General features: G+C 37.8%; 1 protein-coding gene across 2 annotated transcripts in view; it reads left to right on the top strand.

The window, feature by feature from the left end:
- LOC126750845 (acyl-CoA Delta-9 desaturase) overlaps nucleotides 1-1204 on the top strand; it is a 5194-nt gene extending 3990 nt beyond the window's left edge. For both annotated transcript variants that reach the window (XM_050460598.1, XM_050460597.1), the window contains exons 4-5: nucleotides 255-460; nucleotides 547-1204. In XM_050460598.1, coding sequence (XP_050316555.1) covers nucleotides 255-460; nucleotides 547-1048 — 708 coding nt within the window. In that variant the 3' untranslated portion in view covers nucleotides 1049-1204. The remainder of the gene's footprint in view (nucleotides 1-254; nucleotides 461-546) is intronic.
- The last annotated feature ends 11218 nt before the right edge of the window (nucleotides 1205-12422 follow it).

The following is a 12422-nucleotide window of genomic DNA, read 5'->3' on the forward strand; positions in this document are numbered from 1 at the left end:
TTTAATATTACTAAACCCTCCTATACACCCTGTCGGAAGTCTGAGTTAACGAAGTGAACGTTAAGTCAAAAATTCAAAGCGGTTGTTGTCTTTGCTAAACTGAACGAAATGACCGCCTAAAATCGTAAATTTGTTCAGAGAACATTTAAACGTTCTCTGTTTATTTTTACGCTCTTAACATTCGGTATTAATTTTACGATCTCAGGCACACTTTTGACAATTTTTAATTTTTACACACTTTACTAAACCCACAGGGCCCTATCTACAGATGGGTACAAACGCATCGCCTACACCATCAGAAATTCCGCCAAGAAGATGACCCTTTCTACAGCGCACGTGGCTTCTTGGCCGCACAAGTGAACGCACAAATCATGAGTTACACACGGGAACAACAACAATCGCTCAGTCAAGTTGATATGTCTGATATCGAACAGGATAAGGTGGTTATGTTTCAAAAAAAGTGAGTACTCAACAAAATGTCTTTAGAACGACCCTAAGAGACAACTATTAATAATATTAATATTAAATACATTGCATTCCCTGCAGGTATTACTGGGTGCTCTACTTCTTCCTGCACGTTTTGTTGCCCGTCAATGCACCGCTTGAGTATTGGGGCGATTCAATTGCCGCAGCCACCTTTGTGGCCTTCTCGCTGCGTTATCTCATCGTTTTGAATGTTTGTTGGCTTATTAATTCGGCACATTTCATTTGGGGGTTGGACAAGAACTTCAAGCCCTCCGATTCAAATAGTGTCTTCTTCATTACGAAGAGCTATTGGCCTCAATATCATTATCTGTTGCCTAACGATTATCAGAGCGGAGAGTTCGGCGATTATGGCAGTGACTTCGTATCGGCAATGATACGCGTGTTTGCTGCTCTCGACATGGCAACAGATCTGCGCACCATAAGTTCGGTGGCCGTGCGCAAAGGCTTGACTACAGCCGTGGAGACGGGACGTCCAATTGTCGAATGCATTCAGGAGCACGCAACCGAAGAGATTAACGAAATGCCGAAGAATCATTTCTTGAACCGCGATCGTTTTATGTAGAGTACAATTTGTCAATACTGTATTGGAGTTTAGCATTATTTGTCCAAAATAGTACATTATATAGAAATGATGTCCTCCATTTTTAGGATAATCCTACAAAATCTCAAACTGAAATTGTTTCGAATAAATATCAATAATTAAAACAGTTTATTAAAATGTTATCCGATATTATAAATTGTTGTGACTGTAAGTTCTTATAAGAAACAAGAAAAAAACATTAACTTCAGCTGCACCGAAGCTGATATACCCTTCACAGGTGTATTTCTTTTAGTAACTACGTGTTCAGTTTATATGGAAGCTATATGCTATAGTTAACCGATCTGAACAATTTCTTCGGAGATTACATTGTTGCTTTAGAAAATAATCTATACCAAATTTGGTGAAGATACATTGTCAAATGTGAAAGCTTTCCATACAAGAACTTGATTCCGATCGTTCAGTTTGTATGGCAGCTATATGTTGTAGTGGTCCGATATCGGCAGTTCCGACAAATGAGCAGCTTCTTGAAGTGAAAATGACGTTTGCAAATTTTCAAAACGATATCTTAAAAACTGAGGAGCTAGTTCGTATATATACAGACATACGGACAGACGGACAGACAGACATGGCTAAATCGACTCAGCTTAACATACTGATCATTTATATATATACTTTATAGGGTCACTGACGCTTCCTTCTGGGTGTTACAAACTTCGTGACAAACTTAATATACCCTGAACAGGGTATAAAAATACAGATAAAATTGTAGAGGCTATATTTTTACTTTATGCAGACACTGACACATTTTTTTGAAGGCGATAACCCCTTAATTATGGCTCAAGGTAATTATATAGAATAATTTAAGACCTACACCTATAACCAAGCTTCGCCAGAGGTTTATGAAGGCAACGTTAATGGGCATCTGTTATAATTGTATCTATCGAGACTACTAAGTTGAATATGTAAGACGAATTGTTGGATAAAAACTCTCCAGCTCTGCAAATATTCAGTATTATATTGGCTGTTAGTAGTAGATGATGAGGGGTCTCATTTCTATAGATCTTAAATACGAAGTGGAGAAGAAGATAGAAATGGTGAGGATTCGGATATATACGAGAGCGGACCAATAAATACTAAGACGCCAAGTTGCAAAAATACAAATGAAAATTTTGGATTATTGGCAACATAGTCTTCTTAACGCTTGATGTACTTGACACAGCAATACTCCAAATTCTTTAACCCGTCTGCAGAATACTTTTTCAAGAAGTCTGCAAAATTGTTTGAAATAGCTTCTTTTTTTACACTAAATGAGGTAGTTATTTTTTCGAACTTGGCACCGAATCTTTATAATACCTGAAGATGATGGAGGCTGTTTAGACTTTTCCTTGGTTTCTGGTGTATACCATTAGATCCATGTTTCGTCGACGGTTATGTATGCAACGCAGAAACTCTTCTTTTTAAGTACCGTCAAACACTGCTATGAAGTGGTCTCACGTTTGCGCTGACCTACATCACGGGCAATATTTTATAAAGAACGTGATTTTTCAGGATACCAGTTGTCTCAGTTTTTGCATCGAAGGTCTGAAAATATAATATTGTGGACTTTTGTCGCGTACGGTCCGTAGTGGCATTTCTTTTTCAGGGCACCTGAAACAATTTGTCACGGTCGTCATCGAAGATCAATAATCAGCGTATTTTTTTTTATCAAGCGCCCTTTAATTTCACTGCATCCAAATGCAAAAATTAAATGCTCTCTTCATTTTGCTTTTAAGTTGCCGGACCACTGCTGTATATTTCAAGCTGAAGTCTTTATTGTCTCTAACGCACCAGTAGCAATTCCAGAGTCAACATCTACATACCTAGTCAGTCAAGTTACAATCAAAGCAGTAATCTCGTATCACATATCGGCCAGAAGTGTCTTGGGAAGCAGAAGTGTCCACTGCAAGTGCTGACAGTCAGAAGTAAGTAAGCTCAACAATGGAGCATTTCCTGTGTATTTGTGAATACGCTGAAAGCATCTGGGGTCTCCACGGTATGATGCACCAGAAGAGGTATCGATAGAAAGGCCACAGTCTGTTGAAATTCGCGTCAAGTGAAGGCATCCTAAAGGATGACTACTCCTCATGGATCTAGTAACTGAACTCCATTTAGTATTGCAAAGAACCAAAACTGGTCTATACGTGGCTCATTGACATACCAGACTAACCTAACCTAACCTATCGGATCGCTCTCTTATGAAAAATGTGCTATGTACATACATATGTACCTACTATTTATATCCTGAAAAGTAAGGCTTTATAGAATTTTCATAGATGGTATGTAATAAAAAATCTATGATAATTCCATACAGTCTTACATAAAATGCCGAATATCTCGAGAAGTATTAATCATAGCGTTTTTGACGTCGGATCTTTTTTGTAGCAATTAAAAATTCCTACAAGCTTGTCATGAACATTTTTTCTATAGCTCTTGTCATTTACGAGATAAATACAAAAAAATCGAATTTCATGGAAAAATCAGGTTTAGAGCCCCGTACTACCTCGCCGGTGTGAGTTACGATTTTGTTGCACCGGGCACTTTTGTAGAGTGAACAATTCTGAGAAATATGCGTCTAAAGTCAAAGCGATGCCATAAAACACCACTGATCTGTAGGAATTTAAAGATAAAAACTCACGATTCTAGTGTATTTTCTATGGAAAATTTTTACAGGCCTTCGTCCAGTTCTTAATGTTAATATTAAGGGCTAAAAATTTCAGGAATTTTTTTTTAGAGTATTTCCAAGGAAATTTCGTGACGGGATTGAAAAAAATTAATAGTTAAAAAAAAAAAAACGAAAAATACCCTAATATATACATATGTATACACATGAGAAATATAGATTAGAAATCTTGCGAGGTCCTTTTCTCCGCAAAAAGCAACCGTCGATATCGGACCACTGTAGAATCTAACTGCTAAACAAACTGAACAATTAAAGGAACGTTCTTGAATAAAAAACATTTTTAATTGACAAGATATCTGCACGAAATATTTCATAAGTTTTGATCTGTAAAACGACACCAAGACAGACGTCAGACAACGACAACAACAAGCTTTACGAACTGCATGTTTGGCCATCTACACCGCAAAGCGAAGTCAAGGCCAAAAGGTACAGAAATTAAACAAAGGTTGGACCGATATTTGCTCACGAAATTTCCAAACGTTGTTGTTTGTACATACTTAAAACGACTTATTAAGACAGAAGAGTTAAAATTTCATAATAAGACACCGAGAAAATAAGACGTGCCTATTTTCATACACGAGCTTATTTCCAAGTCTTTATTTAGTTTCTTTTCGTATTTTAGTCACAGAGTTTAAAAACAAACAGAATCGGCACATTTTCCATCAAGCGCTGAGAAGTAGTGGAGCTGGAGCTGGGCAATGACGGGTTCAAGCGCAAATAAAGCGCGTAAGTAAGCATGGCTTTACTGCTTTACTGCTTTATGAACACATCTGTGTAAATATGTAGTGTGTATGTGTAAAAGTCAATCAAAAATATTAAAAATGCGCTCGTCAACAGACGGTCGTATTATGTCAATACTCGAATTCCCACATATTGATTTGACTTCGAGTGCTCATCCATAGCACAATAACCTAGTACTCATTCAACGAGCGCATACGCACACACACACACGCGCAAATGTGTATTTGTTTACAAATGCAATTAGATAAATCAATTAGATTTTGCAATTAACTCAATCGTCCCGCCGCCGCCATGAAAGTATGCAAAGTAAGTGAATTGATAAGGTGCGAATTGGAAAATACTCGTCACCTGTCGTTTGTCGTTCGTCGTCCGCCGTTGTTTGTGCGTATCGGTCGCCCGGTCACTCAAAGAGCGAAAGAGCACTCCAACATAATGAATGCATCAGTGTGAAGAGTTTAATTCACGCCTCTTTCAATATCCCATCATACTTGACACTGTGCATTTGAGAAATTAATTTGCGGCTGATTAGCACTTGCATTTTCAAAATCAAACAGTTCATGCATGCTTTATTGATTACTTTATGCGGCCATACTATTTCATGTGTATCAGAATGTGTGTCGTTGTGCGTGTCTGTGTGCGCATCGGAGTGTTAGCGCTAACTGTGGCTACTGTGTTTGTTTAATTTTACGCAAAGTTATTAGAAATTATCACAAAGTCGGTAATGTTTACCAAACTAAATGAATGTGCCAATATTTGATGTCACCAGAGAGTGACGTGGCTTGACTGTGACTTTAGTGCTAGCATGATAAGCATAAGGTGTGTACCCACAATGTTTACTTCATAAAGAATTTACTAGAAAGGCTTCATATGTTGCCAATGTAACGTGTAACTGTTTGTGACAACTCAGCGAGTAGTTATGAATTCGGATTACTTTATTTGTATTGTTGGTACTGTGTTCTACTAAAATTTTATATAAAGTAAGAAGGTGAACTTTTATCGTCCGTTGAAACATTTTATTTTTATCAGAATAACGGGAAAGCTCTGGAATATCGCATTTGAAACGAAGCACTCTCTACTACACTATTTTCTCTATATTTTATTAGGACATAACAGTATAGAAATTGCTGAAAAGCATCTTAGACATTGAAGAGATTCCTTTAACATATTGTCTGAGCACGCGTCAAAGATGGACCCCAAAGAGCGCAAAGCAAAGAAATACCAGTTTTTCTGCGAAACTTCAAGCCAGCCTGAACACTGCTTATGTTCCTCATAAGTAAAAGCTCATCACGCATAATTTTCGCTTCGTCGATTTCGTTACGGTAATCTTAATGTCAAAAATGCACCACTCTTTGGAAAACCAATTGGCGAAAATATCGATAAATTAATAGAAAAGAATGGGAATAACGCAAAAAAACTTTATGCACCAAATTTCTAACTGCCAATCGCTATTTTTCTGAAGCGGATGGCAATTCGTGACGAAAAGTCGGTCGCTTACGACAACGTCAAGCGTCAGGATTGATTGTAGGAAAGGATGTACTATATGTTCAGTGGGACTGGCAATGAATCATCGACCATGAGCTGCTTTCCACCGGTCAAACTCGTAATTCAGAGCTGTACTGTCAACAATTGGATCGCCTAAAGGAAGCAATAGCCGGGAAGCGGCCAGCTTTGTCCAATAGGAGCGGAACTGTATCCAATCACATCGTTAGTGACGCGCCAAAAATTGCAGAAGATTGGTTTGCATGTTCTTATGAATCCACATTCTAGTCCGAAACTGAATCTAAGTGATTACTACGGATATCTGTTCCTGTCTATGACGAATGATGTTACTGATAAAAAATTCTCCTCAAGAGAAGCTTATGAAAACAGGCAGACCTAGTTTTTTGCCAAAAGAAACTAGTGTTTCTGTGAGAGTGGCATTATTAAGCAGCTGCATGAGAGTGAGTTTCTTCAAAGATAGATGATGAGAGGGAAATTGTACTGTCGTAAATTCTCGCATCGTTGGAAAAGGGCTTCGGTGATAATTGTTTGTCGTGAGCAAGTGTTTTAATTGGTACAAATTACTCAAAGAAGTCACGTTAATAAAATAAAGGAAGATGCTTGAGAATCTACGATTAACAGTCAGAGATCTTACTGGTGAAGTGAATCCAAAATCATTGCATTTTTTCGAAAAACAGCGTCGTATTAACGTCTGTGAAACAACACATTCCGACTATCAGGCTGACATGAAATATAGTATTACTGGCGATGAGTTCTGGATCTATGCTTACGACTCGGAAACAGACGGCCAATTGGCCGAATATCGTGGCAAAGGTGAGCCAAAGTGGAAGCCGAAAAAACCACGTCAAAGCAGGTCAAAAATCAAGGTTATGTTGACAGTTTTCTTTGATTATCGAGGTGAGGTGCACTCCGAATTCTTTCCGACCGGCCAAACTGTCAAGAGGGAATACTATTTGAGTGTTATGCGTCGTTTGCGCGAAGCTATTCGTAAAAAGAGGCCAGAATTATGGGCCGACAACGCTTGGTTTTTGCACCACGATAATGCACCGTCGCATACTTTGATTTTTCGTGAGTTTTTTGCCAACTTTTCAACCAATATCGCGCCGCAATCAAAGTATTCGCTTGATTTAGCTCCGTGCGACTTCTGGCTATTCAGCAAGCTCACGGAGAAACCGTTTTGAGTCAACTGAAAACATTAAATACGAACCGCTACGCGCATTGAAGGCTATTCCGGAAATTGACTTAACAACTGTTTCGAGGATTGGAAATAACGTTGGCACAAGTGAGATGACTTTGTGGGGAATGACATGGATTTTGAAGAATTAATTAAGAATATTAAAATTGTGAACAAAATCTTACCACGGTTTGGCCAATAATAGAACCTAAGCAATATCATAACTTTGAAGTCGTAGATAATTTCGTCTGTCTTGGAACCAGCGTAAACACCACCAACAATGTCAGCCTAGAAATCCAACGCAGGATAACTCTTGCCAACAGGTGCTACTTTGGACTGAGTAGGCAATTGAGAAGCAAAGTCCTCTCTCGACGAACAAAAACCAAACTCTATAAGTCACTCATAATTCCCGTACTGCTATATGGTGCAGAGGCTTGGACGATGTCAACAACGGATGAGTCGACGTTGCGAGATTTCGAGAGAAAAGTTTTGCGAAAGATTTATGGTCCTTTGCGCGTTGGCCACGGCGAATATCGCATTCGATGGAACGATGAGCTGTACGAGATATATGACGACATTGACATAGTTCAGCGAATTTCGAAAAGACAGCGCCTACGCTGGTGTTGTTGGAAGGACCAAGTGGAGAAGGAAATATCCAATTGGCGCCACGTTGCGAAAAGAAGAAACGACTGGTGCGCTGTTGTTAACTCGGCTATAATCGCGTAAGCGATGTGTCTACGCCAATAAAGAAGAAGAAGACCCAATATCATAAACCTCTGTACTTATTTTTTCAATATTTTTGACGTAATTTGTATACATTTGCACAAATTAAGCTTATGTCTCCCAGCTTTACCTTCTTCCCTAATTTTTATACTCTCGCAACAAAGTTGCTAAGGAGAGTATTATAGTTTTGTTCACATAACGGTTGTTTGTAAGTCCTAAAACTAAAAGAGTCAGATATAGGGTTATATATACCAAAGTGATCAGTGTGACGAGTAGAGTTGAAATCCGGATGTCTGTCTGTCCGTCCGTTCGTAAGCTGTAACTTCAGTACAAATTGAGATATCATGATGAAATTTGGTACACGTATTCCTTGAGTAAGAAGGTTAAGTTCGAAGATGGGCAAAATCGGCACGCTGCCACGCCCACAAAATGCGGAAACCGAAAACCTATAAAGTATCATAACTAAGCCATAAATAAAGATATTAAAGTGAAATTTGGGACAAAGGATCGCATTAAGGAGGGGCATATTTGGACATAATTTTTTTGGAAAAGTGGGCGTGGCCCCGCCCCCTACTAAGTTTTTTGTACATATCTCGGAAACTACTACAGCTATGTCAACCAAACTCTACAGAGTCGTTTCCTTCAGGCATTTCCATATACAGTTCAAAAATGGAAGAAATCGGATAATAACCACGCCCACCGCCCATACAAAGGTTATGTTGAAAATCACTAAAAGTGCGTTAACGGACTAACAAAAAACGTCAGAAACACTAAATTTTACGGAAGAAATGGCAGAAGGAAGCTGCACCCAGGCTTTTTTTTTTTAATTGAAAATGGGCGTGGCGTTGCCCACTTATGGACCAAAAACCATATCTCAGGAACTACTCCACCGATTTCAATGAAATTCGGTATATAATATTTTCTTAACACCCTGATGACATGTACGAAATATGGGTGAAATCGGTTCACAACCACGCCTTCTTCCAATATAACGCTATTTTGAATTCCATCTGATGCCTTCTCTGTAAAATATATACATTAGGAACCAATGATGATAGCGGAATAAAACTTTACACAAATACGGTATTTGAAAAATATGTAAATGACGTATAATGAAATCTCGATTATCACTTTATCATGCGAGAGTATAAAATGTTCGGTGACACCCGAACTTAGCCCTTCCTTACTTGTTTTATTTTATAGTAATTACATTTTGATCACTAAATTCTTAGAATTCATTCATTGTATAAAATATGTATATACAAGTACATACAAATGGTAAATATTATTAATGACTTCAGCTGATTGAACGAAAAAGGAGGAAGAAATTAACAAAAGAAACTTTAGAAATACCACACGGAACTATTCTACAGATGTACCTTACTTACTTTTTATCACTTGATATATCTAATTACATATGTGTAGGTAGGTGAGTAGAGCATGTATGTTTAACTAACGAGAATGTAATTAGAGCTTAACGAAGCTTAACCAAGCTTAACCTCTACAATATTGTATTTGAAGGTTAACACATAATTTGGAGACGATGTGTGCAATTTTTAGATGAAATTCATTTTTAATGACTCAGAGAGATTTCCAAATTCTAAGAAAATGAAAATTAAATAGAATACAAGTTTATATTGGAATTATTTTGTAATGGCATGGTATTAGTTTCGATGGATAAACATATGATATTAATTATTATTTCTAAAACTTGCGCTAGGTTGAATAAGAATTGCATTAAAGTTCTCTAAAAGCCTTTCAGCACGCGCAATCAAATGTCATAACATATTATAAAAATTTCCAAACTTAATTTTAAAACAGTCATTTGAGCCATGCGATGCCATTGTGAAACAGTTGGCAAACCGCCGAATCAGCGCACGACAAACGGCAAGCGCTTCGCACATAGCGCCTGCAATTTTACACCCATTCAACACTTCAGCCTAATGAGTGGCGAATATGATTTGGCAATTTTTCTCCGATGTCAGACTGTAAAAGCAACAACAAGACTAAGGTTTTTCTTGCCTTTTTTCTAAACGTGTAGTTATACAAAAACAAATACATATGTGCACACACACTTATGCACCTGTAGATATGCAGAAAATAGTTCGCCTAACAAACAAAATTGCATTTGTGGAGCCTTTTTTGCCTTGTGACGCCAGCGTGTGTAACCTGAAGACGCTTAAAAAGTGATTAAACGCTAAACTATTACGACTTACGGCATTACAATGAGTGGCAAATTTTAATTTTCTTATGTATGCTGTGTGAGTTTTGAACACAATCATTGAGTACACCATTTGACATGATCGATTTTATGCCGTTATCGTATATACAAATATATAGTACTGAATATGTTAGAAAATGGTGATATTGAGTGTTTTTCAGCTCTGTTAGGCCTCCAATCGATTTGCACCCTCGTTATTATATCTTCTCTAGAAAAGGTCCCAACCGAAATCAATGATGGGGTCATTCCCATGACAGTCGGGTTTAATTTTTATCCGGCTAAGGACTGTTAACACGGTACCATATCACGAAATTACGTCAGGAATGTTTTCTGCCTCCAAAACAAGGTGTTGCATGAGGCGAAAATCCTCAAAACCAAAATTTCTTCCATTTTACATTTATGAAAAGCGAAATATTTTACTCCAACTTTATTAAGATCTTTATGTATGTGTATGTATATAACTTAACAATATATGTATGAATACAGGGTTTGTTTTGGAAAGTAATAGGACTGATTTTCTTACGCCGCGACTGTATTTCGGAGCGTGCGCGCATCGACTGGATTCCGTAGAGGGCGTTCCTAGCTAACGAACGAGTGACTGGTCAGTTGTCTCCGAGCATCTGGTGAGTCAGGATAATCATTTTCGCGCGACATGTTTCTGTGAGTGGTGCAAGCCGAAAATGCAGCGTTCGTTAGAGCAGAGATGCGCGATTAAATTCTCGGTAAATCTGCGACAGAGACGTTTGATATGATCAAGCAGGCTTACCCAGATGTTGCTTTAGCAAGAGGTGGTGTGTTTCGGTGGCACCTGCTTCGGTGGCGTCTCCTTGCATAAAAAAGAGAAGAATGAGCAAATCTAAGGTGAAAACGATGCTCATTGTCTTTTTTGACATCAAATGCAACGTCCATCATGAATTTGTTGCTCCAGTACAAACCGTCAACGCCAAGTTTTATGTGGAAGTCCTCAAGAGACGCAAACGAAAGGTCAATGAAAAGCAAGCATTTTGAGACGACAGAGGGGATCCAAGTAGAATGCATCTCGGCTCTCAAGGCTATTCCGAAGAAGCCTATTTTGAAAGTTTATAAGAAATTGTAACGATTGGTTTAATAAATTTTTTAAATTGACTCTGTCCTATTTATACATACAAGGTTTGTTCCAAAGTAAACAGGACTTTTTGAAGCTGTCGACTAGTGCGTTAGAATCTGCTTTCTTTATCGATTGCCCAGTGAGAATTTCATGACATTTCATCGATTGGAAGTGAAGTTATTGCGTTTTAAGTGTCAGTATATTTATGTTATCGGTGCGAAAACGAGCTTCGAACAAAGAGCCAACATTAAATTTTATTTTAAAATTGGTAAAACTTTTGCTGATTTCAATTTCAATTTCATTTTTTTTTGTTTTCGTTTCAATTCATGAAGTTTATGGCGATGACTGCCTATCCCGTAGCAGAGTGCAAGAGTGGTTTCAACGTTTTCAAAGTGGTCGTGGGGACATAAATGAGGATCAACATGTGGGCCAATCAAAATCAGTGATCACCGGAAATTCCATCGAAATTGTGCGTGAATTCATCAAAAATCAGCTGAAATCATCATTGAAATTCATGGAACTGGAATTGAACATCTTCAAAACATCGATTAATCGCATTTTGACCGAACATTTGGGCTTACGAAAGGTGTGTGCACGGTTTGTGCACACCGTATTCGACGAGTTCGGCGCGAATATTGCGAAAATGAAAGTTGGCATTTGTTGCACGTTAATGCGCCGTCTCATCGATCCACGCTTGTGACCGATTATTTGACCAAAAATCACGTTTTAACCATTAACCACTCCCCGTATTCACCTGATATGGCATCGTGCGACTTCTTCCTTTTCGGAAAAATGCATTTGCCGATGAAAGGAAAGTGTTATGCAGACATAGAGGCCATTGCAAAAACCATTTGTTCTGCTTTTTTACTTTGGAACGCACCTTGTATGTATGTACATATATGTATATACTTGTATGTATATAGAACAAAGCTATTATGTTCCGAACGGAACATTTAAACTTTCAACAAAACTGATTTACTCACAAAAAAATGTTATAGTATGAAAACAGTGTGTTATACTTAGAACAAAACTGGGATACTCAAAAAAAATTTATATACTTGGTACAAAATTGTTATACTTTATGAAAACTGTTGTTTAGAACGAAATGCTTAATCACTGAACAAAACTGTTATACACAAACAAGCTATTATACTCATATTCAGAACAAAATTTTATACTCAAACAAACTATTTAACTTAAAGAAACTGTTATACTTAGTTAAACTGTTAT

This window comes from Bactrocera neohumeralis, chromosome 2 (genome assembly GCF_024586455.1).
Source record: "Bactrocera neohumeralis isolate Rockhampton chromosome 2, APGP_CSIRO_Bneo_wtdbg2-racon-allhic-juicebox.fasta_v2, whole genome shotgun sequence".
Lineage (NCBI taxonomy): Eukaryota > Metazoa > Arthropoda > Insecta > Diptera > Tephritidae > Bactrocera > Bactrocera neohumeralis.